This window comes from Mustelus asterias, chromosome 9 (assembly GCF_964213995.1).
Source record: "Mustelus asterias chromosome 9, sMusAst1.hap1.1, whole genome shotgun sequence".
NCBI classification, from domain to species: Eukaryota; Metazoa; Chordata; class Chondrichthyes; order Carcharhiniformes; family Triakidae; genus Mustelus; species Mustelus asterias.
In genome coordinates this window covers 42,713,905-42,741,704 of record NC_135809.1, presented here as the reverse complement: position 1 = coordinate 42,741,704, position 27,800 = coordinate 42,713,905, and the positions used below count along the sequence as shown (strand labels likewise).

The following is a 27,800-nucleotide window of genomic DNA, read 5'->3' as shown; positions in this document are numbered from 1 at the left end:
ACAACTTAGAATTATCATAGAAACCCTACAGTGCAGAAGGAGGCCATTCGGCCCATCGAGTCTGCACCGACCACAATCCCACCCAGGCCCTACCCCCACATATTTTACCCGCTAATCCCTCTAACCTACGCATCCCAGGACTCTAAGGGGCAATTTTTTTTTTTTAACCTGGCCAATCAACCTAACCCGCACATCTTTGGAGTGTGGGAGGAAACCGGAGCACCCGGAGGAAACCCACGCAGACACGAGGAGAATGTGCAAACTCCACACAGACAGTGACCCGAGCCGGGAATCGAACCCGGGACCTTGGAGCTGTGAAGCAGCAGTGCTAACCACTGTGCTACCGTGCCGCCCCTTCACCACAGGGTCCTCAATCTGAAAACCCTCAATCTCAGACTCATCCTCTGGTTCATCATGTGAATTTTTAATCACCATCTATATTCTCTATTACCTGAGCTACACCTGTTGGTTGACAATGCCTTGGTTATAGTACCTCTTCAGCATGTTCACATGACATACATTTATTGGCTGTCTGGGATACTAACCACATAGTCCATCTGACCGAGTTTCCTTTTAATATAACAAGGTCCATTAAGCTTAGCTTTCAATGTACCACTAGGCAAAGGCAACATGGCTAACACTTTATTAGCATGGTACATGTGCTTTTGTGGAAAAACCTATATTTTATGTTAGTGTGATGAATACTTTAAGAAGTAGGTTTCGCTGGGGCAATTAATGATCATGTGACCACACTGCCCGAGAGATAAACAATAGAAAAATGGCCAATAAGTTAACTTTTAGTGGGGAGTGTGGCTCTAGTCTGAAGCAGGGTTTTAGGTTTTAGAACAACTTGCTGCAGAAAACATTTCCAGGTGAAATTCTGTGTGCTGGCTAAAAGGCTAGCAAATCATGTGTTAACTGCAAGACTACATGGAGTTATATGTCTACAACCATGGTAGGATGGTTGGAAGAAATTTGAAGGGATAACCTTACTGGAAGTAAGCAGGTGGCCCAAGAAATTTCAACCCTAACACAAATCTTTGGAACAGTGTTCAAAGCAAGTAACTAATCATCCAATTTCTGATAATTATCTGACTTGAGTTTATTGGGCATCTATGTCAAATGGGTGTAGAAGGAAGGTTCATTTAAGAAGTTCAATTTAGACTACAAGTAACTGTGCTCATTGTACTTTTGATATGCTTAATCATAGAAACCCTACAGTACAGAAAGAGGCCATTCGGCCCATCGAGTCTGCACCGACCACAATCCCACCCAGGCCCTATCCCCATATCCCTACATATTTTACCCACTAGTCCCTCTAACCTACGCATCTCAGGACACTAAGGGGCAATTTTTTAGCATGGCCAATCAACCTAACCCGCACATCTTCGGACTGTGGGAGGAAACTGGAGCACCCGGAGAAAACCCACGCAGACAATGCAACTGGTTAAAGTATAAAGTTTATTTATTAGTGTCATAAGTAGGCTTACATTAACACTCTGGCACCTGTTTGGGTACACTGTGGGAGGAAACCAGAGCACCCGGATGAAACCCACACAGACACGGGGAGAATGTGCAGACTCCGCACAGACAGTGACCCTAGCTGGGAATCGAACCTGGGTCCCTGGCACTCTGAGGCAGCGGTGCTAACCACCTTTTTAAAGATAGAATGTAGTTATCAGTATTCATGCTCTTCAATTTGTGTTGTCAAATTCTTTTGTTTTAAATCATGAGCCTTTAATAAATACCTTTCTTTAAGTAAATACCTTTTCTTTAAGTGAATACCTGGGCTTTCAGATTTTCCAAAACAAAATTACTTGTTTCTACTGGAATTATAACATTATACCGTGGTTCAAAACTACATGCCTTAGCTGTGCTGTCCGTTTGTGCTTCCATTGCCTGTTGCGAACTCTCAAGACACTCTTTAGTCCCAACAGAAGTTTTTAAAGAGTTTTTCTTGGAACTTTGACACATTTCTTAGGAGAGTAGTGGGGAGTCGATGGCCTGGTGGTATTTTCGCTAGACTATTAATCCAGAAACTCAGCTAATGTTCTGGGGACCCAGGTTCGAATCCCACCATGGCAGATGGTGGAATTCGAATTCAATGAAAAATATTTGGAATTAAGAATCTACTGATGACCATGAAACCATTGTCGATTGTCGGAAAAACTCATCTGGTTCACTAATATCCTTTAGGGAAGGAAATCTGCCGTCCTTACCTGGTTTGGCCTACATGTGACTCCAGAGCCATAACATTGTGGTTGACTCTCAACTGCCTTCCAAGGGCAACAATGGGTGGGCAATAAATGCTGGCCAACCAGCAACACTCGTGTCTCATGAATGAATACAAAAAAAGTAGTTTCCTCCTTCTGTGCCAAAAATCATAGTTCAACTTCGTTTTGAGTCTTCAATCAGTCTCCACTTTCAAAGAATGAAATTCTTTTACAGAATGGAGAGTGGCAACTCTTGAAGGAATCGGATCTCAAACCCCTGGCAACCCAATCAGAGATCCCTCCCTAACCTCCTATATAACCTACAAAATCAGACATGGGATATTTTGCATTAATACAAACAATTTAGAGATCTTTGCTCTTCAAAGTTTATAACAAGATTTGAAAAAATGATTTTACAGTACATGTGCCATTGGTAAATCAACAAGGTCCAATTTTTGGACTTACAAGAAACAGCTCATCTCATATTTGGGCGATAGAATTGCTGTTGAATTATCTCTCACAACCTATCACTCGTGTGTTTGTGTCACTGCCCAAACTTGAACTGATCAACAAATGTTCCGTTATATCTATCGATTTTACTGTCTTCTCATATCCGAACATTGATTGGAACAGACTTGAAAAAACATGTTCTATAAAAATTGTAGCACCAATTTAAAGCCTCAAAAGGGATTTGCAACTGCAGGAAGCCAACTGTTTTATTTTTTTATAATTTTTATAACATTTTCCACAATGTATTTGTACTAACATTTTCTCTCAGGATAAATCATACTGAGGTTTCAGGTTTTACTTGCGCTGGGGCACGTCACAATGTTACAACATGCTGGGATGTACTGCTTATACATACACAGCGCTGTGATCAGCTAACCTTGGCAGAAACAACTACTCATGGATAGCACATGATCAGAGATCAGAACCAATTAGTGTCGGCTACCTCTGCAAATGTGTTTAATTAACCAATGAACGTAAATGGGCGTTCTCTGGAGTAACGTATAATAATTACTGTGTAAGTGAGAACAGAAGAATGGTAACATTACGTAACCATGATGTGGAGATGCTGGCGTTGGACTGGGGTGAACACAGTAAGAAGTCTCACAACACCAGGTTAAAGTCCAACAGGCTTATTTGGTAGCAAATACCATAAGTTTTCGGAGCGCTGCTCCTTCGTCAGATGGAGTGGAAATGTGCTCTCAAACAGTGCACTGTTTGAGAGCACATTTCCACTCCATCTGACGAAGGAGCAGCGCTCCGAAAGCTTATGGTATTTGCTACCAAATAAACCTGTTGGACTTTAACCTGGTGTTGTGAGACTTCTTACTGCAAACATCACGTAAGACAGAGAAGGAACTCCTAATAAACTTGTGCGCTTGTACCAGATCACAAGATGTCAGTGAATTCTTGAACCTAACACAACTTAAAGCAATATTCAACACAAAAATCCAATACCAGTAACAGGTGACTTACCTGGGCTTCTGTGCCTGCAAATCTGTGCTACCAAATCATGGAAATACTGAGGCATATATTCAAATCGGTCTCCATAGGACACTATTTTAATCCCATGCAGCAGCATCTCTGCCTGCAACTTAAAGAATTGATCATGGCTATCCTTTCGCACCAGCATGAAGTGTTCCAAGTCCACTTTGTCCTGAACAGAATACAAAAATAATGCCTGGAAGATCTGATCACGCAGAGTTTCTCCACAGCCCAAAAAGACAAATGACTTGGTACGGTACAGGTCCTGAAATTCTTCCTATCGGGAAAAGAAAAAATCCCAAACATATTAAAAGAGTATGATTCCCCTTAAGTGTGTAAAGCATAAATACCCTTGATAACAATGTATGATCAGGTTGTTCAGAACCACAATAAAACTGTATTAACAGTTATTTTACATTGCGCATTTATAAATGGTCGCAAAGCTCAATTTTTGAACATCTAAATGCTGACCTTTAAACTACTTTGGAAGTATTGCCATGTTCATTGTCAATCATACATCTTTTGCTTTCTTGATTCTGGAGCAAAATTATCAGTCATCATCGTCTATACCTGAATTTCAACCAGAGATGAGCTGACACGACATTTACATTAGAAAAAATTGCTTCAAAAATGTATTTTAAAAGGCAAACCAACCGAATGTGGCAGGATACCAAAATACTAAAGTAATTAAGTCCTGCTTTAGCACAACTAAAAAATTAGTGAGGAAAAAAAGTTTTTGGAAGGTAGCTTTCAAACTATTCCATTCTATTAAAAAAAAGAAAAACAGATTCTCAAAATGTTTCATTTGATTGCCAACATGCAATCTAGTCTTTGTCTCTCCTAGATCATCCAGATGACATCACTAATGAGAAGTTATTTCAGACCTACCTGACAGCCATTCATGAGCCCTGGGAATCTCCTGACACATTTGCTTCTCAGGAGTCTGTCGTTTTTAAGGACAGTAAGAAGTTTAACAACACCAGGTTAAAGTCCAACAGGTTTATGTGGTAGCAAAAGCCACACAAGCTTTCGGAGCTCCAAGCCCCTTCTTCAGGTGAGTCGTTTTTAAGGACAAGCAGCTAACTCAGGCCGTATAGATTAGAAGTTCAGGATAATAAATAGAGTCCAACTTAATCATTTTCCAGAAGGGGAATTATAGGAACAAATAAATGTAGGCTCTTTATCAGCCACCATCACTACAATTATATTTTCTTTTCAAACTGGATATTCTCTCAAATGTCACTGGTCATTCCCAAATTAACCTTTCACCCTGAGATCTGGATCACAATCCAGTTGAAAACAGATCAAAAATCCTTTCCTTATCTTTACACAGACTACTGAATTTCATGGACAATTAAAATTTCACAAATGCAACCATATGAATTCAGCTTCAGGCCAATAATTAATGTATTTACATTTAAAAAATTAACAGTGAAACACTCCATAGCAAGAATATATTGAATTCACTTCCTTAGTTCTGAAATTTACAAGAATGCAACATTTTCCTCTTTAAATGGATGCTCACCATTTGTCCAAGACAAGTCTTCACAAAATTTTAAAGTACCAACAATTTTGCCACAATGCAATGCAAGGACAATCACTACAGCTGGTGAGTACTTTTTTCCCGGACGTTGATTAAAACAGGATACTCACAGTTATGCTGCCATGACATCCCTCCATGAAACTTTGAGTGATATTTAATACCTTACATGCTGATCCGAGCAATACTATTTTAAGTTAAAAGTTCAGTTTCGGTCTCATAAGCAAAAATCCAATCCAAAAAAAGTCACATGCTGTACTGCATAGCATTCAAAACAAAAAAAACTCCAGAGCAAATTTTGAATTGGCTGGTCATTGGTCGTGGTTCTTCTCTTAAATGAAGTTAAACCTCTATTCAAATTAGAAACCATCTTGCCCCTCTAGGAAAATCTCACAAAAGACTGGTTGAAGATGCTGTCCCGTCATAAAATCCTAATCACAAGAGGTATCACATGCATTATATTTTACCCTGTGATTTTCTAGTCTAATTTTAAGGCCAGCAGCCCATGGAAGGCAAGTGAGATTTGGGGATTAACAGATTATCGAAGAAACAATAATTGGCATTATCAGTGAATTTTAATAATTTGAACAAATAGAACAGAGCTCCAAGGCACACTACATCAGTGCAAGGTGGCTGTTGTCAGAGTGAACTTCAATCAAAAGACTCACCCCATTGCTAAGAAAGCTACCATTCTTCCTCATTTGTTCCACTGCAGCAAACCACAAAATATACTGAAGAACATATAAAATTTAAAGTAGACCTTTGAAGGCACACAGGTCTCCTTGAACATTTGCATCCCTAGCAGCTCAATCAAGACAGTAATACGTCCAGATGGCTGCTTTACAAAAGCAGCCCAATGATACATTAGCTTTGGGGTGGCACGGTGGCACAGTGGTTAGCACTGCTGCCTCACAGTGCCAGGGACCCGGGTTCAATTCTGGCCTCAGGTCACTGTGCAAACTTCATTCAGATATTCTCCCCGTGTCTGCATGGGTTTCCTCCAGGTAATTCGGTTTCCTCCCACAGTCCAAAGGTGTGCGGGTTAGGCGGATTGGCCATGCTAAATTGACCCGAGTGTCAGGGGATTAGCAGGGTAAATATGTGGGGTTACGGGGATAGGGCCTGGGTGAGATTGTGGTCGGTGCAGACTCAATGGGCTGAATGGCCTCCTTCTGCACACAGTAAGAAGTTTAACAACACCAGGTTAAAGTCCAACAGGTTTATTTGGTAGCAAAAGCCACACAAGCTTTCGAGGCTCTGAGCCCCTTCTTCAGGTGAGTGGGAATTCTGTTCACAAACAGAACTTATAAGACACAGACTCAATTTACATGAATAATGGTTGGAATGCGAATACTTACAACTAATCCAGTCTTTAAGAAACAAAACAATGGGAGTGGAGAGAGCATCAAGACAGGCTAAAAAGATGTGTATTGTCTCCAGACAAGACAGCCAGTGAAACTGCAGGGATTCTTGTATAGAACGTTCTGCACTGCAGGGATTCTATGAAATGGCAACGACATAAATCAATTAAGTCCTCAAAATCTTTTGTAGCATGACCATGTGCTCACTACCTTGAGTTGCCTCAATACTTACTAGTAATCCTTAAAGGATAAGTCGAGCCATGATACGAAAAGCACACCATACTTATTCATATGCATCCTGCCTTTTAATGATAAACATCTCATGTCAGAAATGAAAAAAAAAGGGCAAAAGAAGCATAGAGTGGGCTGATCATCAAGCCAGACAACCTCTCCAGCCAATCTGATCAGTTTTCTGCAATCCTGAACCACTCGGATTCAATTAAAGATCATTCCTAATCACTCATAACTTTCTTCAACACCCATTCCACCTTCTCCAATCCCAACAAGCATTATTTGAACAGCCAACCATCAAATCTGTAGGTGACATGCTTTTGGCTTCCTTTAATGTGGAATTATTGTAGTGTTTCTTTAAAGAATAATTTTGGAAACATGTGGATTGGGAATGAGGTGTTGCTGCATTCTGACAAGATTAGTGACTCATCCACAGAAAGGTTGTTACATTTATGGGAATTGTTGCAGCAGTCTCTCCCAGTATTTCAGCATGCATGCTCAAAGAATACAGCACAGGAACAGGCCCTTCGGCCCTCCAAGCCCGTGCCGCTCCCTGGTCCAAACTAGATCATTCTTTTGTATCCCTCCATTCCCACTCCTTTCATATGGCTATCTAGATAAGTCTTAAACGTTCCCAGTGTGTCCGCCTCCACCACCTTGCCTGGCAGCGCATTCCAGGCCCCCACCACCCTCTGTGTAAAATATGTCCTTCTGATATCTGTGTTAAACCTCCCCCCCTTCACCTTGAACCTATGACCCCTCGTGAACGTCACCACCGACCTGGGGAAAAGCTTCCCACCGTTCACCCTATCTATGCCTTTCATAATTTTATACACCTCTATTAAGTCTCCCCTCATCCTCCGTCTTTCCAGGGAGAACAACCCCAGTTTACCCAATCTCTCCTCATAACTAAGCCCCTCCATACCAGGCAACATCCTGGTAAACCTCCTCTGTACTCTCTCCAAAGCCTCCTTCTGGGAGTGTGGCGACCAGAACTGGACGCAGTATTCCAAATGCGGCCGAACCAACGTTCTATACATCTGCAACATCAGACCCCAACTTTTATACTCTATGCCCCGTCCTATAAAGGCAAGCATGCCATATGCCTTCTTCACCACCTTCTCCACCTGTGATGTCACCTTCAAGGATCTGTGGACTTGCACACCCAGGTCCCTCTGCGTATCTACACCCTTTATGGTTCTGCCATTTATCGTATAGCTCCTCCCTACATTATTTCTACCAAAATGCATCACGGTTCCCTTGTAGGCTGCTCCATCAAAAGTCCTCACTGAAATCGCCAGTAACATTCTGCGACCTCACCTTTAGGAAGGTGTCAAATATACAGCCCTACCTTCCCATGCCTGGCTGCAGCTCACTTTTGCCCAGTGAATTACCATGTGTTGATCTCAATTCTATACTACCATCCGAAATATGCATTAAATGAACTAGTGGTTGCGACTGCTTTCATCAGAAGTCTGGTACATCCCTCGCTCTTCCTCATAATGCTGCAGTGGCTGGCCTGATAGCAGCTTTCATGTGTTTGAAATCATAAGTCAGAAGGAGAGGGTTGAGGTGAAGTAAGGGTTTGAGGGAAAACAAGATGGTCACACCATCGGTAGCTTGCACTTCATGCCAGATCGCAAGGTATGAGCAATGTGGGGTTTGAGAAGGGCCTTTATTCAGAAGCAATCCATTATTTCGAAATAGTCATTGTTGATGTGATCTAACAGTCTGTGCCAAAGCTTTTCCATAATTTAGAGCAGTCTCCTCCAGCAGGCTGAAGTGATGCAAACACTCTGCTCCGGTTCTGATTCCTGTGGTCATAGGCCTCCTTATCCTGCATGAGAGTGGAAAGTTCACAGATCTGGACCATTGAAGTGAGGTCACTGAACTGCTGCTAGGTCCTCAGGCCAAATTCCAGAAATTGACCTCACTAGGCAACTGGACCTATTCACTGCTTGGAGCATTCCTTGAGGGTCTCCTGGAAACATGGCTTCTCTCCTCCTGTCAACTTTCAAAACTAAAGCCTCCAGTGCCATGTTAGAAAATCTCAGGTTCCATCATCAGGCCTCCATTTGGTGTCCTCCATCTTACAACCACTTTAAATACAGGCCGTTCTAGTATAAAGGGTTAATGCTAAACATCTGCATCATCAGTGATAAGAACATAAGAAGAGCATAAGAACTAGGAGCAGGAATAGGCCATCTGGCCCCTCGAGCCTGCTCCACCATTCACAAAAATCATGGCTGATCTTTTTGTGGACTCAGCTCCACTTACCCGCCCACTCACCATAACCTTTAATTCCTTTACTGTTCAAAAATTTATCTATCCTTGCCTTAAAAACATTCAATCAGGTAGTCTCAACTGCTTCACTGGGCAGGGAATTCCACAGGTTCACAGACCTTTGTGTGAAGAAGTTCCTCCTTAACTCAGTCCTAAATCTGCTCCCTCTTATTTTGAGGCCATGCCCCCTAGTTCTAGTTTCACCTGCCAATGGAAACAACTTCTCTGCTTCTATCTTATCTATTCTCTTCATAATCTTATATGTTTCCATAAGATCTCCCCTCATTCTTCTGAATTCCAATGAGTATAGTCCCAGTCTACTCAGTCTCTCCTCATAAGCCAACCCTCTCAACTCTAGAATCAACCTAGTGAATCTCCTCTGCACCCCCTCCAGTGCCAGTATATCCTTTCTCAAGTAAGGAAACCAAAACTGTACACAGTACTCCAGGTGTGGCCTCACCAGCACCTTATACAGCTGCAACATAACCTCACTGTTTTTAAACTCTATCACTCTAGCAGTGAAGGACAAAATTCCATTTGCCTTCTTAATTACCTGCTACACCTGCAAACCAACTCCTTGAGATTCCTGCACAAGGACATCCAGGTCCCTCTGCACAGCAGCATGCTGCAATTTTTTACCATTTAAATAATAGTCCATTTTGCTGTTATTACTACCAAAGTGGATGACCTCACATTTACCAACATTGTACTCCATTTGCCAGACCCTCACCCACTCACTCAGACTATCTATATCTCTTTGCAGACTTTCAGCGTCCTCTGCACACTTTGCTCTGCCACTCATCTTAGTGTCATCTGCGAATTTTGACACACTACACTTGGTCTCCAACTCCAAATCATCTACGTAAATCGTAAACAATTGCAGTCCCAACACTGATCCCTGAGGCACACCACTAGTCACTGATCGCCAACCAGAAAAACACCCGTTTACCCCCACTCTTTGCTTTCTGTTAGTTAACCAATCCTCTATCCAAACTAATACATTACCTGTAACACCGTGCACCTTTACCTTATGCAGCAGTCTTTGGTGTGGCACCTTGTCAAATGCCTTCTGTAAACCCAGATACACCACATCCACATTGTCCACTGCACATGTAATGTTCTCAAAGAATTCCACCAAGTTAGTCAAACATGACCTTCCCTTCATGAACCCATGTTGCGTCTTACCAATGGGACAATTTATATCCAGATGTCTCGCTATTTCTTCCTTGATGATAGATTCAAGCATTTTCTCTACTACAGAAGTTAAGCTAACAAGCCTAAAGTTACCCACCTTTTGTCTACCTCCTTTTTTAAACAGTGGCGTCACATTTGCTGTTTTCCAATCTGCTGGGACCACTCCAGAGACCAGCAAATTTTGGTAAATTACCACTAGTGCATTTGCTATTTCTCCCGCCATCTCTTTTAGTACCATGGGATGCATTCCATCAGGACCAGGAGACTTGTCTACATTTAGCCCCATTTACTTGCCTAACACTAACTCTTTCATGATAATGATAGTTTCTAGGTCCTCACTTGCCATAGTCTTCCCTGTCATCAATTTTTGGCATGTCATTTGTGTCTTCCACTGTGGCACAAAATTCCTCTTCTGTGATAATAGATCACACAACAGAATATGCTGAGAGATAGTTCTATGGTATAGCCCTGTGCTAAGTCTTATATTATACATAGCCATTATAATGTTCAATAAAAGATAAAATTAACAGCCCTCCCTCCAGCAATACCTGCAAACCTTAAATCACGGACAACTTTATCCAAGACCCACAATAATGATATCAAAGGATGACAGCAGAAAATACAATGGAAAAAGCACAAAATAAAGAGCCCAGCAACTGGAAGCAACAGCAAGACAAACAAATGTGGGTAAAGGACAGCACAGGAAAATCACCAACACAATCCAAAGAAAGGCCACAGTGAAGAAAAATATGGAGAGAATCTTCCCTATGCTAGAATGCTTTGACCATGTGGAAGCCCAGGTCAAGCCTCAAAGTGGCAGAACTGACATTGCAGGTTTGCAAAATACAGAGCAGCTTCGGGACTAGCAGAGAACACTAGCAAGGAACAGGTCAGTACCTTGCTAGCAGAGAACACTAGCAAGGAACAGGTCAGTACCTTGCTCTATGCCAGAGGCAGCAATAAAGGTGAAGTAATGGTCAGGCAGGGCATAGACGAAAAAAACCCAGCAACATACAAAGAGGTTGTCACCTATTTTAGGCTTAGAAGGAATACCATTTTAGAAAGGGCAGAGTTCAATAGCGGTACCCAAAGACAGGGAGAGCTTGACTTGTATCAACTAACTGAGAGTTACAGTACAAAGCCCTGAAAGACAAACTAATCAGGATTGTATTATTGTAGGAGTCTTAGAAGGGACTTTATCAGATTTTCTGCAGTCGAGAGATTATACCCTATTGAATTCAGTGCAGTTAACAAGGCAGGTTTAAGTAAGAAAGTTAAATCAGATATTTATTTGAGGCGACAAAGATATATTAATTTCACCAAATACATGGGCACATTATGACCTTGAATTGCCCACAATAATTGCTGCACATGCATTAGCGATTGGACTAGGAGCAGTCCTCTTTCAAATCCAGAAAGATGGAAGAAGCAGCTCAGCACATTATGCATCTCAGTCATTGACTGAAACAGAATAAAGATACTGTATAACTGCAAAAGAGGCATTAGGTGCCACATGTGCCTGTGGGAAGCTCTTAGGCCCATAGTTCATCATTGAGACAGTCCACAAACCATTGGCTACCTAATTAAATGTCAAGGAAATAGCAAAGATTCCACCAAGAGTCCAGAGATTTTGGTTGGGAATCAGGAGATTCATTGCCACAACTACATGCATTGTCATGCATTCCTGTTGAAATGCCTGAACATAAGAAGATAAATTTAATTGAGGTTGTCAAGTCACATTCTCATTGACCACAAAGTTCCTATCAAAATCCCTACCAGCAACAGTGAGAACGAATGAAATCCGAAAAGCATAAAAATCAAATAAAAAATAGGCTAACAGAGGGAATTCTGCAAAAATGGATGGCCAGAATGTGTTCCAAATAATCTCATCCTAAAACAATACTTCGACCAACAAAGTAATCACAGCATCATGAATGACTTACTGATTTATGATAAGTGGTTGGTCATACCAAGAGTCCTCAGACTCAGATCCTTCAGAGAATACACCATGGACACCTAGGCATTACAAAGTATTGTGCAGGAGTACAAAGTTCTGTTTGATGGAATGGGATCTCAAATCATTAGAAAAAATGATTTTGAGCTGCATCACCTGTAAAATCTATCACAAGGAACAAAGCAAAGCACTGATGGTATCCTCATTTCTTCCCAGACCATGGAAATGCTTAGGAATGGATCTTTTCAAGCTCAGGGGAAAATAGTTCCTTATTGTTGTTGACTATTACTCCAGATGGATTGAGGTCAAATGTCTTCATGGTCTGACTCCAAAAGCAGTCATTAAATTACTAAAATAAATTTTTGCCACACGTCATCCAGATCTAGTTATTTCAGACAATGGTCCACAGTTTGTATATTTATGTTTTAAGAAGTTCACAAAGGACGATGGACTTGTTCACATGACTAGTTCATCCGGGTACCCACAGTCAAATGGAGAGGTCAAAAGAGGAGCAAGAGTGATAAATGCTTCACTGAAGAAAACCAACAATATCACTGTTGAGCTACCATTCCATGCCACTTCAGAACAGCTTTGTTCTATCAGAATCCTGATGAGAAGGTGGCTATGACGCAAGTTTCTGCTTTTCTCAAAGCAGCAGATATAAAGAAAATGAGGGAGAAGAAGGATAAATATCATGCAAATGAAGACATGAACTATAATCAATGCCATATAGTGCATGATTCACCAGAATGCCACGAGGCGAATCAATTTGGATTCATGACCAGAATTGAGAAGGCCAAGTACTGGGGGACAAAAAACTCACTAAACTTGTAATCTTATCTGAGAGACTGAAAATGGAAACGGAATAGTGAGCTGAAATAGATGTCCACTTATATCGACAAAAAGAGCACTATTAATGAAATGGACTAACCACCCATCTGATCAGGAAACAACCTGAATTGAGAACCAATATTCACTACTGATTCACAGACTAATCTATAGAGTTCAACAGAGAACATGGAACATGAATCCTATGCAGCCTCTGCGAGGGCTTAGAACAAAGTCAGGGAGATTAGTGAAATTGATCTGTGAGCCAAAGATCAACACAAAGACTTCAGGGGAAGATATAGGATAATGTATATAATGTCTTTAATGGAGTCAGAGACTTGGGTAGGTTTGGGGAGGGGAGTGAGATGCAGTATGAAATGTTAATGGTAAATATGTAAATTGATAGTTTATATTATCAGTGATCTAAGATCATATGACAATATGCTATGTGATAGTTCCACATAAAGCTGCCATCAGACTTTTGAATGGACCTACCTCATATTAAGTTGATCTTTCTCTACACCCTAGCAATGACTGCAACACTACATTCTGCACCCTCTCCTTTCCTTCTCCATGTAGGGAATGCTTTGACTGAAAAGTGCACAAGAAACAATACTTTTCACTGTATACGAATACATGTGGCAATAATATATCAAATCAAAAAACCTAGTTCTGTACATAGTTGGTATTATGTTCAATAAGAGATAGTTTACCAACAACGTTGCCTCCAGTAATATGTGTAAATCCGAACCATGGACAAGCTCATCTGCGACCCACAACGATGATAACAAAACAGTCAACACCAGCTTCCGTATAATGAACAATGTTTCCCTTTAAGAGGGAACAGGCTGCATGAGACACATTTGAACTATACATGTTGTTGTGCCTCTGTTGAGCTCTCAAAGCTTCAATCATGGAAAATGAGAATACAGCATTAAGTTTGTGCACTGTCTGCCTTGAGAAATCCAAGTATTGAGCCCAAATGTTCAGGAATGAAACGGAATCATCGGTATAAAATGAAGAATGAGGTGCAAAGGCTGCCCTATCTACATGTTAAACAATGCAAGGTGCCAACACATTGCTGACTAATTTCTCTGCACGCCGACTAGTTTCTCTACACACCGACTAGTTTCTCTACACGGCAAGTGGCAGTTTTAATAGAAACAAATAGAATATTGCTGAAAAGCGAGACATGTTGTTGAATCAGGCAACTCATTAGGACAACGTTAAGAACTCCAAATTTCAAACAATCACAACAATTTATATGGCAGAGAAAAAAGGGTACTGAATGGTTGGCAAGTTGAATATGATTGGCTGAGGTGCTGCCAAAGAGAAAGCAATGGAGAAGCCCCAAGCTCCTGGCTAATTAAAAAAAGAAAACACTTGAACATACACCTTATGTTTGCAGAGAACGAGTCCCCATGTATGAATGTATGTTTCTTCTCCCAGGTGTTTGCTTTTTTTGAAAATCAGATCAGTTTTATAAAGGGTGTGCAATTTGCCCTGCCAGATTCTCACCTAGGTGGCTAGGATGAAAGTCTGTTTTCAAACACTGATCAGGTTACAGAGCTAAATAAATCAATGAATGGAATAGTTTAAATCAACTCAGTGATCACACAAGATCTCCAAGGTGAAAAACATCATTAATTTGTTCCCAAAGTAGCTATACAGCTACTAACATTGTAACTGCCCCCAGTCGATACAAAACCCAAAATATTACAGATACTGGAACTTGATATACAAACAGAAAAAGCTGGAAGTATCCAAAAGGTCAGAAAACATCTGTAGAGAATGTATGAGACAACGTTAAGACTTTTTGGCAGATTTTTCTGATGAATGGTCATTAATGTGAAAAATGAACTATTTCTCTGTTCTCAAACAAGCCAGATAAAGATAATCTGCAAGTATTACAAGTTCATCTTCTCTCAGGTACGTATAAGCAATATGGTACTTGCTACAACTGAAAGCAGTTTGATGAGTTACAGCAAGTTGCAAGAACACCCATTTAGTGAGATATATTTTCAAGTATTTGAAATGGCATTTAAAATAGAGGCTATTCTTTTGGACCAAGAATCAGTTAAGATAAAGTTGTATTGAGTCTAGGCAGCATAGCTAATAAATACTGCTCTGATTCCATAACAACGGATTAATGCAAAGTTTTGCAGTCTTGACAAATCTAGTCCTTAATGCTGAGGGACAATTAAACTACAAACCGAGGAGGCGGTTCTACAAACATCCCCATCCTCAACAATGATAGAGCCTGGTACATCTGGCTTATGGTGGCTGCAAATGCACTGAAGTACTAAGTGGAGAGAGAAACTATAGTGGCTCTGACATTCATCATTACGAAATGCTTTGAAAGTTTAGTCATGGCATGAATCAATTCCAGCCTCTTGGACTGCCTGGATCCGCTACAGTTTGCCTTCCGCCGCAACAGGTCCACAGCAGATGCCATCTCCTTGGCCCTGCACTCAACCCTGCAAACCTAGATAACAAAGACACCTATGTCAGGCTCCTTTTATTGACTACAGCTCAGACTTCAACACCATTATTCCTACGAAACCCATCTCCATACTCCGGGGCCTAGGCCTCAGCTCCTCCCTCTGTGACTGGATCTTGAACTTCCTAACTCACAGACCACAATCAGTAAGGATAGGCAACAACATCTCCCTCCACGATCATCCTCAACACTGGTGCTCCACAAGACTGTGTTCTCAGCCCCCTACTATACTCCTTATACACCTATGACTGCGTGGCCAAATTGCCCTCCAATTCGATTTTCAAGTTTGCTGATGACATCACCATAGTGGGTTGGATCTCAAACAATGATGAGACAGAGTACAGGAATGAGATAGAGAATCTGGTGAACTGGTGTGACGACAATAATCTCTCCCTCAATGTCAACAAAATGAAGGAGATTGTCATCGACTTCAGGAAGGGTAGTGGAAACATGCCCCTGTCTACATCAATGGGGACGAAATAGAAACGATCAAAAGCTTCAAGTTTTTAGGTGTCCAGATCATCAACAACCTGTCCTGGTCCCCCCCCCATGCCGATACTATAGTTAAGAAAGCCCACCAATGCTTCTACTTTCTCAGAAGATTAAGGAAATTTGGCATGTCAGCGACAACTCTCACCAACTTTTACAGATGCACCATAGAGAGCATTCTTTCTGGTTGTATCACAGCATTGTATAGCTCCTGCTCTGCCCAAGACCGCAAGAAACTACAAAAGGTCGTGAATGTAGCCCAATCCATCACGTAAACCAGCCTCTCATCCATTGACTCTGTTTACAGTTCCCACTGCCTCAGAAAAGCAGCCAGCATAATTAAGGACGCCACGCACCCCAGACATTCTCTCTTCCACCTTCTTCCATCAGGAAAAAGATACAAAAGTCTGAGGTCACATACCAACCAACTCATTAACAGCTTCTTCCCTGCTGCCGTCAGACTTTTGAATAGACCTACCTCGCATTAAGTTGAACTTTCTCTACACCCTAGCTATGACTGTAATACTACATTCTGCAATCTCTTGTTTCCTTCTGTATGAATGGGGTGCTTTGTCTGTATAGCGTGCAAGAAACAATACTTTTCACTGTATACTAATATATGTGACAATAATAAATCAAATCAAATCAAAAGCCAGTTAGCTTGACCTCTATGGTGGGGAAGTTATTGGAATCAATCATTAAGAAGACTGAACATTTGGAAAGACAAAGCTCAATCCACTAGCATAAAAGCAAAATACTGGCGGCACAGTGGCTAGCACTGCTGCCTTACAGTGCCAGGGACCCGGGTTCAATTCCCAGCTTAGGTCACTGTGTGGAGCTTGCACATTCTCCCCGTGTCTGCATGGGTTTCCTTTGGGTGCTCCGATTTCCTCCCACAGTCCGAAAGACGTGCTGGTTAAGTGCATTGACCCGAACAGGCGCTGGAGAGTGGCGACTAGGGGAATTTCACAGTAACTTCATTGCAGTGTTAATGTAAGCCTTACTTGTGACTAATAAATAAACTTTAAACTTTGTTGATGCCGGAATCTGAAGCAAAAACAGAAAACACTGGCAAATCTCAGCAGGTCTGATAGCATCTGTGAGGAGAGAATAGAGCCAATGTTTTGAATCTAGATGACCCTTCGTCAGAGCTTAGAAAAAAAGAGAATCAGCAGAGATTTATACTATGAGGGTTGGGGGGGGGGGGGGGGGGGCGGGGAGGAGGGGGATGGAATGGGCCTAAGGGAATGCAAATGAGGATATAGAAGGCTGCGAAGGTGCTAAAAGTGTCCATTAAATGGTTAGAATGCATGAATGGCAGAACAGAGATACAGATGGTTAAGGGGTTCCCTGGGGATTATGGCAGTTGCCCTGAAAAAAAGGGGCGGGGGCAAGAATGAGAACTGGAATGGAGCTCTCCTTCCTGCCCCCTCCCCTTTCAGGGAAACTATCATAATATTTAGGCAGTCCCTTAACCGCCTTTACCTTTGGTCTGCCATTTACACATTCTGATCACTTAATGGGCACTTTCAGCACCTTTTCAACCTTCTATATCCTCACTTACATTCCCTTTGTCCCATTCCACCACCCGCCATCCACCCCTCCCCCAACCATCCCGAACCCTCATTAGTATAAATATCTGTTGATTCTCTTTGTTCTTGGCTCTGACAAAGGGTCATCTTGACTCAATGTTGGCTCTATTCCCTCCTCACAGATGCGATGAGACCTGCTGAGATTTTCCAGCATTTTCTGGTTTTGTTTAAGCTCAATCCACCATTGTCAGCATGGTTTTATGAAGAGAAAGTCATGCTTGACAAACTTGCTCGAGTTTACAACCTTGCCTTCAGTCATGTATGTAAATCCTAACCATGGACAAGCTCATTTGTGACCCACAGTGATGCTAACAAAACAGTCAGCAGTGGCAACAATAGCGTGGGCATCTATACGATACAACATAGCAACTCACAAAAGCACTGTCAAAACTTGTGACCTCTACCATGTCAAAGAAGGTCAGCAGGCAAGTGGGAGTTCCCCAGCAAATCACATACCACCCTGACATGGAACTGCTTCGATTTCCTTCAGATGCTGGATCAAAATCCTCAAATTCCTTCCAAATAGTATTGCGTGTGTACCTATACCACATGAACCCAGCAGTTCAAGACGACGGCTCACCACCACCTTCTCGAGGACAATTAGTGACAGAACAATAAAATGCTGGCTTTGTCTGTCACATTCATCTCATGCAAATTTTTAAAAAAATGCTAAATCTAAACTAGATACCAAGGAAGAACAGTCTAACCTGTTGGGATATTGCAATAATCTATTAAAAATTATGTATTTTGTCCTCATTTTTAATTGTGTGTATCATTCCTGAAGCATCAATTTAGCCAATAAAAGCGATCTAAGAAATGAAATTATCCATCATCCAGGTTGACAGGTGGAGGATTGAGAATTCTATATATTCCTAAAAGTAAACTGCTGTTATTAGGTTGGTTATTAGTTCTGGACTCTGCTAATCCAAATATGGCAAAGGATTTTTAAAAATTAAATTAGCTTCTGTTGCATTGGTATTAAGAAAACTATCAACAGAAAATATGTTGAAAAGGATCGTTAATTGAATAGTTATTAAGCTAATTGCAAATAAGGCATATTACATATATCCCCTTCCCATCCATATTTATCAAAGTAATAAAACTGAGATTGTTGCCAAGTATGACGTACCCATTTCTGGAGGCAAGCCTGACTATTGCTTGCTTTTATTTTGACAATATTAACACTTGTTTATAAATGTTATTTCATTATTCATTTATAATTCTTTGAAAACATTTTCAGTAAAGTGTCAATTTAAAAGTTAAATCAATGCCTACCATTAAATCTTGATCATGCATGACATCCTTGTATCCTGATGGGTCCAGCACCAGACCACAGGGATCTGTGAATAATCCATGTATATGAAGGACACTGTATTTTTGTAGACCTCTGGCCCATTGAACCACCTACAAAAGCACAAAGAATCTGCAAATTAAATCAATGAGAAAATTATGCACAGTTATGACTACATTTTCCTTCATAACTGACAATTTTAATGTTGTAAAGCAATTGAGAAAATCTCAAGGATATAAAATGCTGTATAACACAAGGGTGCAAACCTGGGATTTGTTATGCTCACTGTTTGAGCACTAAGTATGAAGGACCAAAGTGGTGCCTGCTAGAAACGTACTTTTCTGCCTCAAAGCATGACAGGCGCCAGTTTAGGAAAGACATTAGAACGTGTGCAGCTAATGTCCACCAGATGTATGCAGAGCAAGTAGATCAAGAATGCAAATAGTTTGCGGTATTGATGTGACCCCAAAACGGGCCATTTTGAAGCTTAGTGATCCAGCTAATGTATTTTCAAAGTCACATAGCTGAACACACCTTGAGCAGCAGAAGGACTCCACATCAATACTGGATCGACTACTTAGGTTAGTTATTGGTTTCTTCCTTAGGCATCACTTAAGGAAGAATGATTGCTTTTGGTTGTTGCTACAATTTTATAAATGTTTTGTTTCCACAGTCTTCAAGTTGTAAAAGTAAAAAGTGTGATATGGCAGGTGCTAAGAACGTTTTGTTAAATCCATTTTTAAAACTCATTTATGGAATGTGCGCATCACTGGCTGGACCAGCATTTACTGCCCACCCCTTGTTGCACTTGAAAAGGTGGTGGCAAGCTGCCTTCTTAACTGCTGCAGTCCCTGATGTGTAGATACACCCACAGTGCTGTTAAGGAAGGAGTTCCAGGATTTTGACCGAGCTACAGTGAAGGAATGGCGATATATTTCCAAGTCAGCATGATGAGTGCCTTGGAGGAATACCTCCATTTGTGGTGTTCCCAGATCTGCTGCTGTTGTCCTTCTAGATGGTAGTGGTTGTAGCTTTGAAAGATGCTGCCTAAGGAACCTCGGTGAGTTCCTGAAGTGCATCTTGTGGATGGTACACACAGTTGCCACTGTCCGTCAATGGTGGAGTGATTGAACGTTTGTGGAAGGGGTAGCATCAAGTGGGCAGCTTTGTCCTGAATGGTGATGCTTCGAGTGATGTAGGAGCTGCACTCATCCAGCAAGTATAAAATATTCCATAAGAGAAAACGCTGGAAAATCTCAGCAGGTCTGGCAGCATCTGTAAGGAGAGAAAAGAACTGACGTTTCGAGTCCAGACGACCTTTTGTCAAAATATTCCATTACACTCCTGACTTGTGCCTTGTGGATGTTGGACAGACTTTGGAGAGTCAGGAGGTGAGTTATTCACCACAGGATTTCTAGCCTCTGACCCACTCTAGTAGCCACAATATTTATATGGCTAGTCCAGTTCAGTTTCTGGTCAATGGTAACTGGCAGGATGTTGATTGTGGGGGAATTCAGTAATGGTAATACCATTCAATGTCAAGAGGTGATGGTTAGATCCTCTCTTGTTGGAGATGGTCATTACCTGGCACTTGTATGATGCCAATGTTACTTGCCACTTGTCAGCCCAAGCCTGAATATTGACCAGATCTTGGCTCATTTGGACATGGACTGCTTCAGTATGAGTTGTCCCGAATGATACAGAGCATTATGCAGTATTCAGCAAAAATCCCTATTTCTGACCTTATGATGGAAGGAAGCTCACTGATGAAGCACCTGAAGATGGTTGGTCCTAGGATACTACCCTGAGGAACTCCTGCAGCTGAGATGACTAACCTCCAATCAGCACAATCATCTTCCTTTGTGCCAGATATGACTTCAACCAGCAGAGCTTTTGCCACTTGATTCCCACTAACTCCAGTTTTACTAGAACTCCTTGATACCATACTCTCACCTCACCCCTAGCATTCAGCTCTTTAGTCCATATTTGAACCAAGACTGTAATAAGGTCAGGAGTAACCCTGGTGGAACCCAAACTGGGCGTCCGTGAGCAAGTTATTGCTGTGCAAGTGCCACTTGATAACGCTGTTGATGACCACTTCCATCACTTTACTGACGACCGAGAATAGACTGATGGGGCAGTAATTGGTCAGATTGGATTTGTCCCTTTTCTTATATATTTTCCACATTGCCAGGTAGTTGCCTGTGTTGTTGATGTACTGGAATAGCTTTGCTAGGAGCGTGGCAAGTTCTGAAGCACAAGTCTTCAGTCCTGTTGCTGGAATATTATCAGGGCCCATAGACTTTGCAGTATCTAATGCTTTCAGCCGTTTCTTGATATCACATGAAGTGAATCGAATTGGCGGGGTACCTCTGATGGAGGCCAAGATGGATCATCTACTTGGTATTTTTGGCAGGAGATTGTTGCGAATGTTTCAGCCTTATCATTTGCACTGGTGTGCTGGACTCCTCCATCATTGAGGATGGTGATATTTGTGGAGCCTCGTCCTCCAGTGAGTTGTTTAATTATCCACCATCATTCAAGGCTGGATCTGGCAGGACTGCAGAGCCTAGATCTGATCCATTGCTTGTGGGATTGCTTAGCTTTCTATTACTTGCTGCTTATTCTGTTTGACACACAATAGTTCTGGCTTAGTAGTGTCACCAGGTTGGAACCTAATTTTTAGGTATGCCTGATGTTATTCCTGGCATGCCCTTCTCCACTCTATGTTGAACGAGGGTTGATCCTCAGGCTTGGTGGGAATAGTAGAATGGGGGATATGCCGGGCCATTAGGTTACAGATTGTAGTTGAGTACAATTCTGCTGTTGATGATAGCTGCCTCAAGTTTATTTATTAATGTCACAAGTTGGCTTACACCAACACTGCAATGAAGTTACTTTGAAAATCCCCTAGTTGCCACACTCTGGCATCTGTTCGGGTACACGGAGGGAGGATTTAGCATGGCCAATGCACCTAACCAACACGACTTTCAGACTGAGAGGGGAAACCGGAGCACCCGGAGGAAACCCACGCAGACCTGGGGAGAACATGCAGACTCCACACAGACACTGACCCTAGCCGGGAATCGAACCCAGGTCCTTGACGCTGTGAGACAGCAGTGCTAACCACTCTGCCACTTTGCATGGATGCCGAGTCTTGAGCTAATAGACATGTTGAAGTATATCCTATTTAGTACAATGGTAAGGGCCACGCAACACGATGAGGGTATCTTCATTGTGAAGACAGGACTTGTCTTCATAAGGACTGTGAGGTGGTCACTCCTACCGATATCGTCATGGGCAGAAGCATCTGCGGCAGACAGGTTGGTGAGGATGAAGTCAAGTATGCTTTTCTCTCTTGTTGGTTCCCTCAACACCGACCGCAGTCCCACTCTAGCAGCTATGTCCTTCAGGTCCCAGCCATCTCATTCTGTGGTGGTACTACCGAGCCACTCTTGGTGATGAACATTGAAGTCACCCACCCACAGTACACTCTGCACCCTTGCCACCCCCACTGCTTTCTCCAAGTGGTGTTTAACATGGAGGAGTACTGACTCATCAGCTGAGGGGAGATGGTACATGGTAATCAGCAGGAGATTTCTTTGTTCATCTCTGACCTGACGCCATAAGACTTCATGGAATCCAAAGTCGACCTTCAGGACTCCCAGGGCAACTCCCTCCCAACTGTATAGCACTGTGCCGCCCCTTTACTGATCTGCACTGTTGGTGACACAGGACATGCTCAGAAATGGTGATGGTGGTGTCTGGGACATTATCTGTATGGTATGATTCCGTGAGTATGACTATGTCAGGCTGTTACTTGACTAGTCTGTGAGACAACTCTCCCAATTTTGGCACAAGCCTCCAGATGTTAGTAAGGAGGACAGGGCTCAGTTTGGTGTCTAGGTCAGTGCTGGGTGGTCCATCTGATTTCATTCCTTTTTGTTCCAGTTGTAGTGGCTGAGTATAACTGAATAGCTTGCTAGGCCATTCAAAAAGGCATTTTAAGAGTTAACAACATTGCTGAAAGTCTGGAGTCACATGTAGGTTAGACCAGATAAGACCAGCAGGTTGCCTTCCCTAAAAGGACATTTAGTAAACCAGATGCATTTTTATGACAATTTCATGTTCATTGTTAGACGATTAATTCACAATATTTTATTGAGTTTAGTTCCCCCATCTGCTGTGATAGGGTTCGAACCCAGGTGCCCAGAGTATTACCCTGGGTCTCTGGGATACTAGTCAAGCAACAATAGCACTGTGCCACTGAAGGACTTTTTCCTGACTTCAAGGTTTCTGCACATCAAGTGCTGCCACTCCCCTTGGAATACAGTGTAAGCAAAGACTACACAGAACAGCACAAGCCACAGTAGGAATAAAGAATGTGAGGAGCAGAAGGAAGCGATAGCTGCCAAATGTTCAGGGGGCAACTATCCACCCAGAACCTCAGCGAGGAACAGTATGGAAAATAATCTGCTCAAACTGAAATCTGCCACCTGCTGCAGACACAGCCTCAATCTCAGAACAGAACAAGAACTGTTGGCTGCAAATTTGACTGTGGCAATGAATTATTGTGTCTGGATCCTTCTAGTCTGGAACTGGAGATATTTTGCTGCTGCATAATGAAGGTCACGGAGATGCTCTTTTGAAAAAGAGTGAATCACATTTCATTGTCTCTCACCACAGACCAGCAGGCAGAACAAGCACAAGCCAATGCTAAGATCGCAGGCTTCGCCAATGTGCAGGGTGTTCTTGATACCATGCACATTATGCATGCACTCTACTGTACATCAGAACTGAAAGAGATTCCACTCCCTCAATGTCCAGTTGGTGTGACCATCAGTAGCAACTCATGCAAGTCAATAGCTGGTATCCAGACTGCAGTCATGACTTCATTTTGTGTTAGTCCATTGTGCCACATGCCGATGAACCACCATGGCAACCAATGGGTGCCACTTGGTGACAAGGGCTATCTGCTGGCAAAATGAATTATAACTCTGCTGTGCAAACAGATGTGGACAGCACGCATACAATGAAGACCATCCTGCCTTACATAATGTGATGGAGCAGACCATTGAGATGCTGAAACAACAATTTCACAGTCTGGATTGCTTGGAAGGAGTCCTGCATTACTCAACAGGGTGGATGTGAAAATAGATGGCTTGCAGCACACTGCACAAACTTGCCATCATGAGGCAGCTGTCCTCACTACCAAATACACATCGATCAGCTGTGAATCTAAATTGATTTGATTTATTATTGTCACATGTATTGGGATAGTGAAAAGTATTGTTTCTTGTGAGCTATACAGACAAAACATACCATTCATAGAGTACATAGGGGAGAAGGAAATGAGGGGGTGCAGAATATAGTGTTGCAGTTACAGATAGGGTGAAGAGAAAGATCAGCTTAAAAATGATAAGTCAATTCAAAAGTCTGATGGCAGCAGGAAAGAAGCTGTTCTTGAGTTGGTTGGTACATGTTCTCAGACTTTTGCATCTTTTTCCCAGCAGAAGGTGGTCAAAGAGAGAGTATGTCGGGGGTGTGTGGGGTTCTTGATTATGCTGGCTGCTTCCCGAGGCAGTGGGTGGGAGGCTGATTTGCATGATGGACTGGGCTATGTTCACAACCCTTTGTAGTTTCTTGTGGTCTTGGTCAGAGCAGGAGCCATACCAAGCTGTGTTACATACGGAAAGGATGCTTTCTAGGGAGCATCTGTAAAAATTGGAGAGGCGTAGTGGACGTGGCGAATTTCCTTAGCCTCCTGAGAAAGTAGAGGCGTTGATGGGCCATTGTTGAGGTTGTGAAAATAATTAGGTACGAGAATAAATGAATCCAGCCCCACTGGGGGCACAACTTCAGCAATGGCTATTCCAATAATAGCCAATATGATCTCCTACATGGAAATTAGGACATGGAGGCATGATTGTCCCCTGGTTAACTCATGCTGCCTCTGGATATGCATCATCTTGTCTTGCAAGAGAGAAGGGAGCATATCAGTGACTGTCATGCAATCTATTTGAGTGATGCAGCTATTATGGTTGAACAGCTGTCAGTGTCCTCAAGCTACAAGATGTGGATGTGAGGCTTGTAGCCGTTCTCTGTGTGAGAGCATAAAGCGAAGCTATGAATGTTAGGTGTGAAACCTGATTGATAGAGATTGTTGGTAGGTGAGTGTTGGGGATGTGGTGAATTATGTCTGAGGCTAGTGGTATAGTTGGTCAGACATGGCATTTGAAGATGGATGCATTCATTGCTCTTGGGTCACTGAATTGCATCCAAGACCTGGGGTTGACTCCTGTTACAGTAAGTTCTCACTTGTCACAGTGGCATTTCTGAAAAGTACAACTACTTTTAATGAATCAATGTTAAGCATATCAGATTTTCCCAGTTTAACCAATGTAAAAGCTGTAGTTAGGTTTTGTGGGTCTTTTCTCATCAGGAGAAAAAAATCAAAACATTATATGTTTTAAATATGAAAGAAATATCATGACTTTCTACTTACCTCTGGCTTGCTGCCTCTCCTGCTCCCCTACCCGCCCAATGACTCTTCCCTCTCCCAAATCCTTGTTGTGAGCAATGGCTCACGAAATGATGGTGAAAGGCAAGAAGAGCAGCTTTGAGTGCAGAGGTAAGCCACAAGCTGGAGAAACAGAGGTCAAGAAGCAGGAGAAGCCACTCCAAAATGAAGCAACCCTACAGGAGCTCCGGCACAAAACAACATTAAAATATCTCCTCACCCATTCATCATGCAGGGCATATCGCCTCCTTGCCACCTTCTTCAACAAGACTACCAATACAAAGTCCAAAAACTTGCTCTCCCACGTCTGCCATTCCTCAGCTTTGACCAGGATAAATTCATGTCCTATGCAATTCTCAGCACTCACTGCAGCTGCAATGCATTTTCCTTTTAAGAGGTGCAGATGAGCTGTAAGTGGTTCCCGTAAGTATGATTTTGGCTCCCCAGCTAATGCATGTAGCCAATGAACAGCACAGTTCACATTAGCTGCACACTAAAACCTGATGAGCAGACAGCACAAAGTTGATGTGCTGCGTGCTTTTCAATCAACAGATGCAGATTAACCTCACATTACAATCCCCACATCCATTCCTCTCCCTCACACCCAAGTTCTTTATTTTTCTATCTCACCAGCCACATAGTAAACCAAAGGATCCCTTGTAGTTAATTTATTGTGCATGCCTACGAAGCATCCATCTTCCACATTACAGTCAGAGTACCGAAGACATCATGGTTATGTATGCTGAGATTCTCTTTCCAAAACTTTTCACACTGTTATATCATTATGTTTTGAAAAAAATCTTTCAGAATCTTGCAACATATTTTAGGTCACTTCCTATAGCTCCCACTGCTAGATACATTTAAAGAGATATTTTTGTGGCGAGTAAAGAGAATCCCATCAATTTAATTTTACAAACCTTGTCCTTGGATTTCAAATCTACAGATTCCATCGGTTTGCCTTGCTGTTGACCAAAGATCTCAAGGAGGTTATCATAGTTTGTGGTGAGAACCATTGTTCCCCGATCCATAAGTTGGAGAATAGCATCCAAAAGCATGGGATTCTGAATGTGACAGTTAAGATTATCAAACACTTCCATCAGACAATCCTGGAAGAAATTTGGCTTTGTATCTCCAGTGCGCTATAAAGGAAATAGAAAAAATTAACACTGCAGGAGACTGAGTCAAAATACATCACATCAATGCTCACAAATGACAAGTAGTTGCTTATTTTGTCTGAGGCAAAATTCACAGACACTTGGCCATCTAATTTTACATAACATACAGAAACAAATTATTGTGCAACTGAAAAGCCAATAAATACAGAAAGTCAGTTAACATTAACGTAAACATGTATTTTGTTTGATTGCTAAACATCTTGTTTTGTTTAGCATCATCACCAAATTTCAATATTGCATTCCCTATACCCAAGTTCAAATGGTCTACACATATATAAAGAACAAAACCAAATCCAGCACTGATAAGGGATGCAGCACTTCCAACCCTTTGTCAATCTGAATCCCTATTGTATTTTCTGTCAGTGAACAACTTTCCATCCTATTACATTTCCTTTTCCACTAAGTGCTTGAATTTTACTAAAATGTTTCCTTGTGGTACCATTTCTCACAATTTCTCAAAATCCATATATATTACTTTTAATGTGTTCTCTACTTCAGCCAACTCTTCAAAAGAAACTTATCAAACATGAACTGACTCTAAAATCCTTACTTGCTGTCTTTGATTTATCATGCATTCCATTAGCAGCAGTCCTCATAGCGATCTTTACTTATCCTTATATTTTTTCTTGCAGCTTGCACAAATCAAAATACTTTCTTTAATTTTTAAAAAATATTTGTAAACCAATCACCTTCATCCCCAACACCTCATGCAATCCCAAAGGTGAGATAAGATTTAGAACACTTAATTTTGCCTTAACGGCTCAATAACAAAAATAACCTTTATAACAGCTTATATTTACATAGCACCTTTTATGTAATGAAACAAAGAACAAAGAACAAAGAAAATTACAGCACAGGAACAGGCCCTTCGGCCCTCCAAACCTGCACCGACCATGCTGCCCGTCTTAACTAAAACCCCCTACGCTTCCAGGAACCATATCCCTCTATTCCCATCTCATTCATGTACTTGTCAAGATGCCCCTTAAAAGTCACTACCGTATCCGCTTCCACTACCTCCCCCAGCAACGAGTTCCAGGCACCCACCACTCTCTGTGTAAAAAATCTGCCCCTTACATCTCTTTTAAAACTTGCCCCTCGCACCTTAAACCTATGCCCCCTAGCAATTGACTCTTCCACC

At 41.9% G+C, this 27,800-nt stretch overlaps 1 protein-coding gene across 6 annotated transcripts in view; it reads right to left on the bottom strand.

Moving 5' to 3' along the window:
• The window catches only part of LOC144498647 (protein FAM118A-like), a 139,555-nt gene that overhangs the window by 84,793 nt on the left and 26,962 nt on the right, over positions 1 to 27,800 (bottom strand). For all 6 annotated transcript variants that reach the window (XM_078220090.1, XM_078220088.1, XM_078220092.1 and 3 more), the window contains 3 exons: positions 26,405 to 26,626; positions 18,952 to 19,080; positions 3,696 to 3,981 (listed from right to left, as the gene is read on the bottom strand). In XM_078220090.1, coding sequence (XP_078076216.1) covers positions 3,696 to 3,981; positions 18,952 to 19,080; positions 26,405 to 26,626 — 637 coding nt within the window. The remainder of the gene's footprint in view (positions 1 to 3,695; positions 3,982 to 18,951; positions 19,081 to 26,404; positions 26,627 to 27,800) is intronic.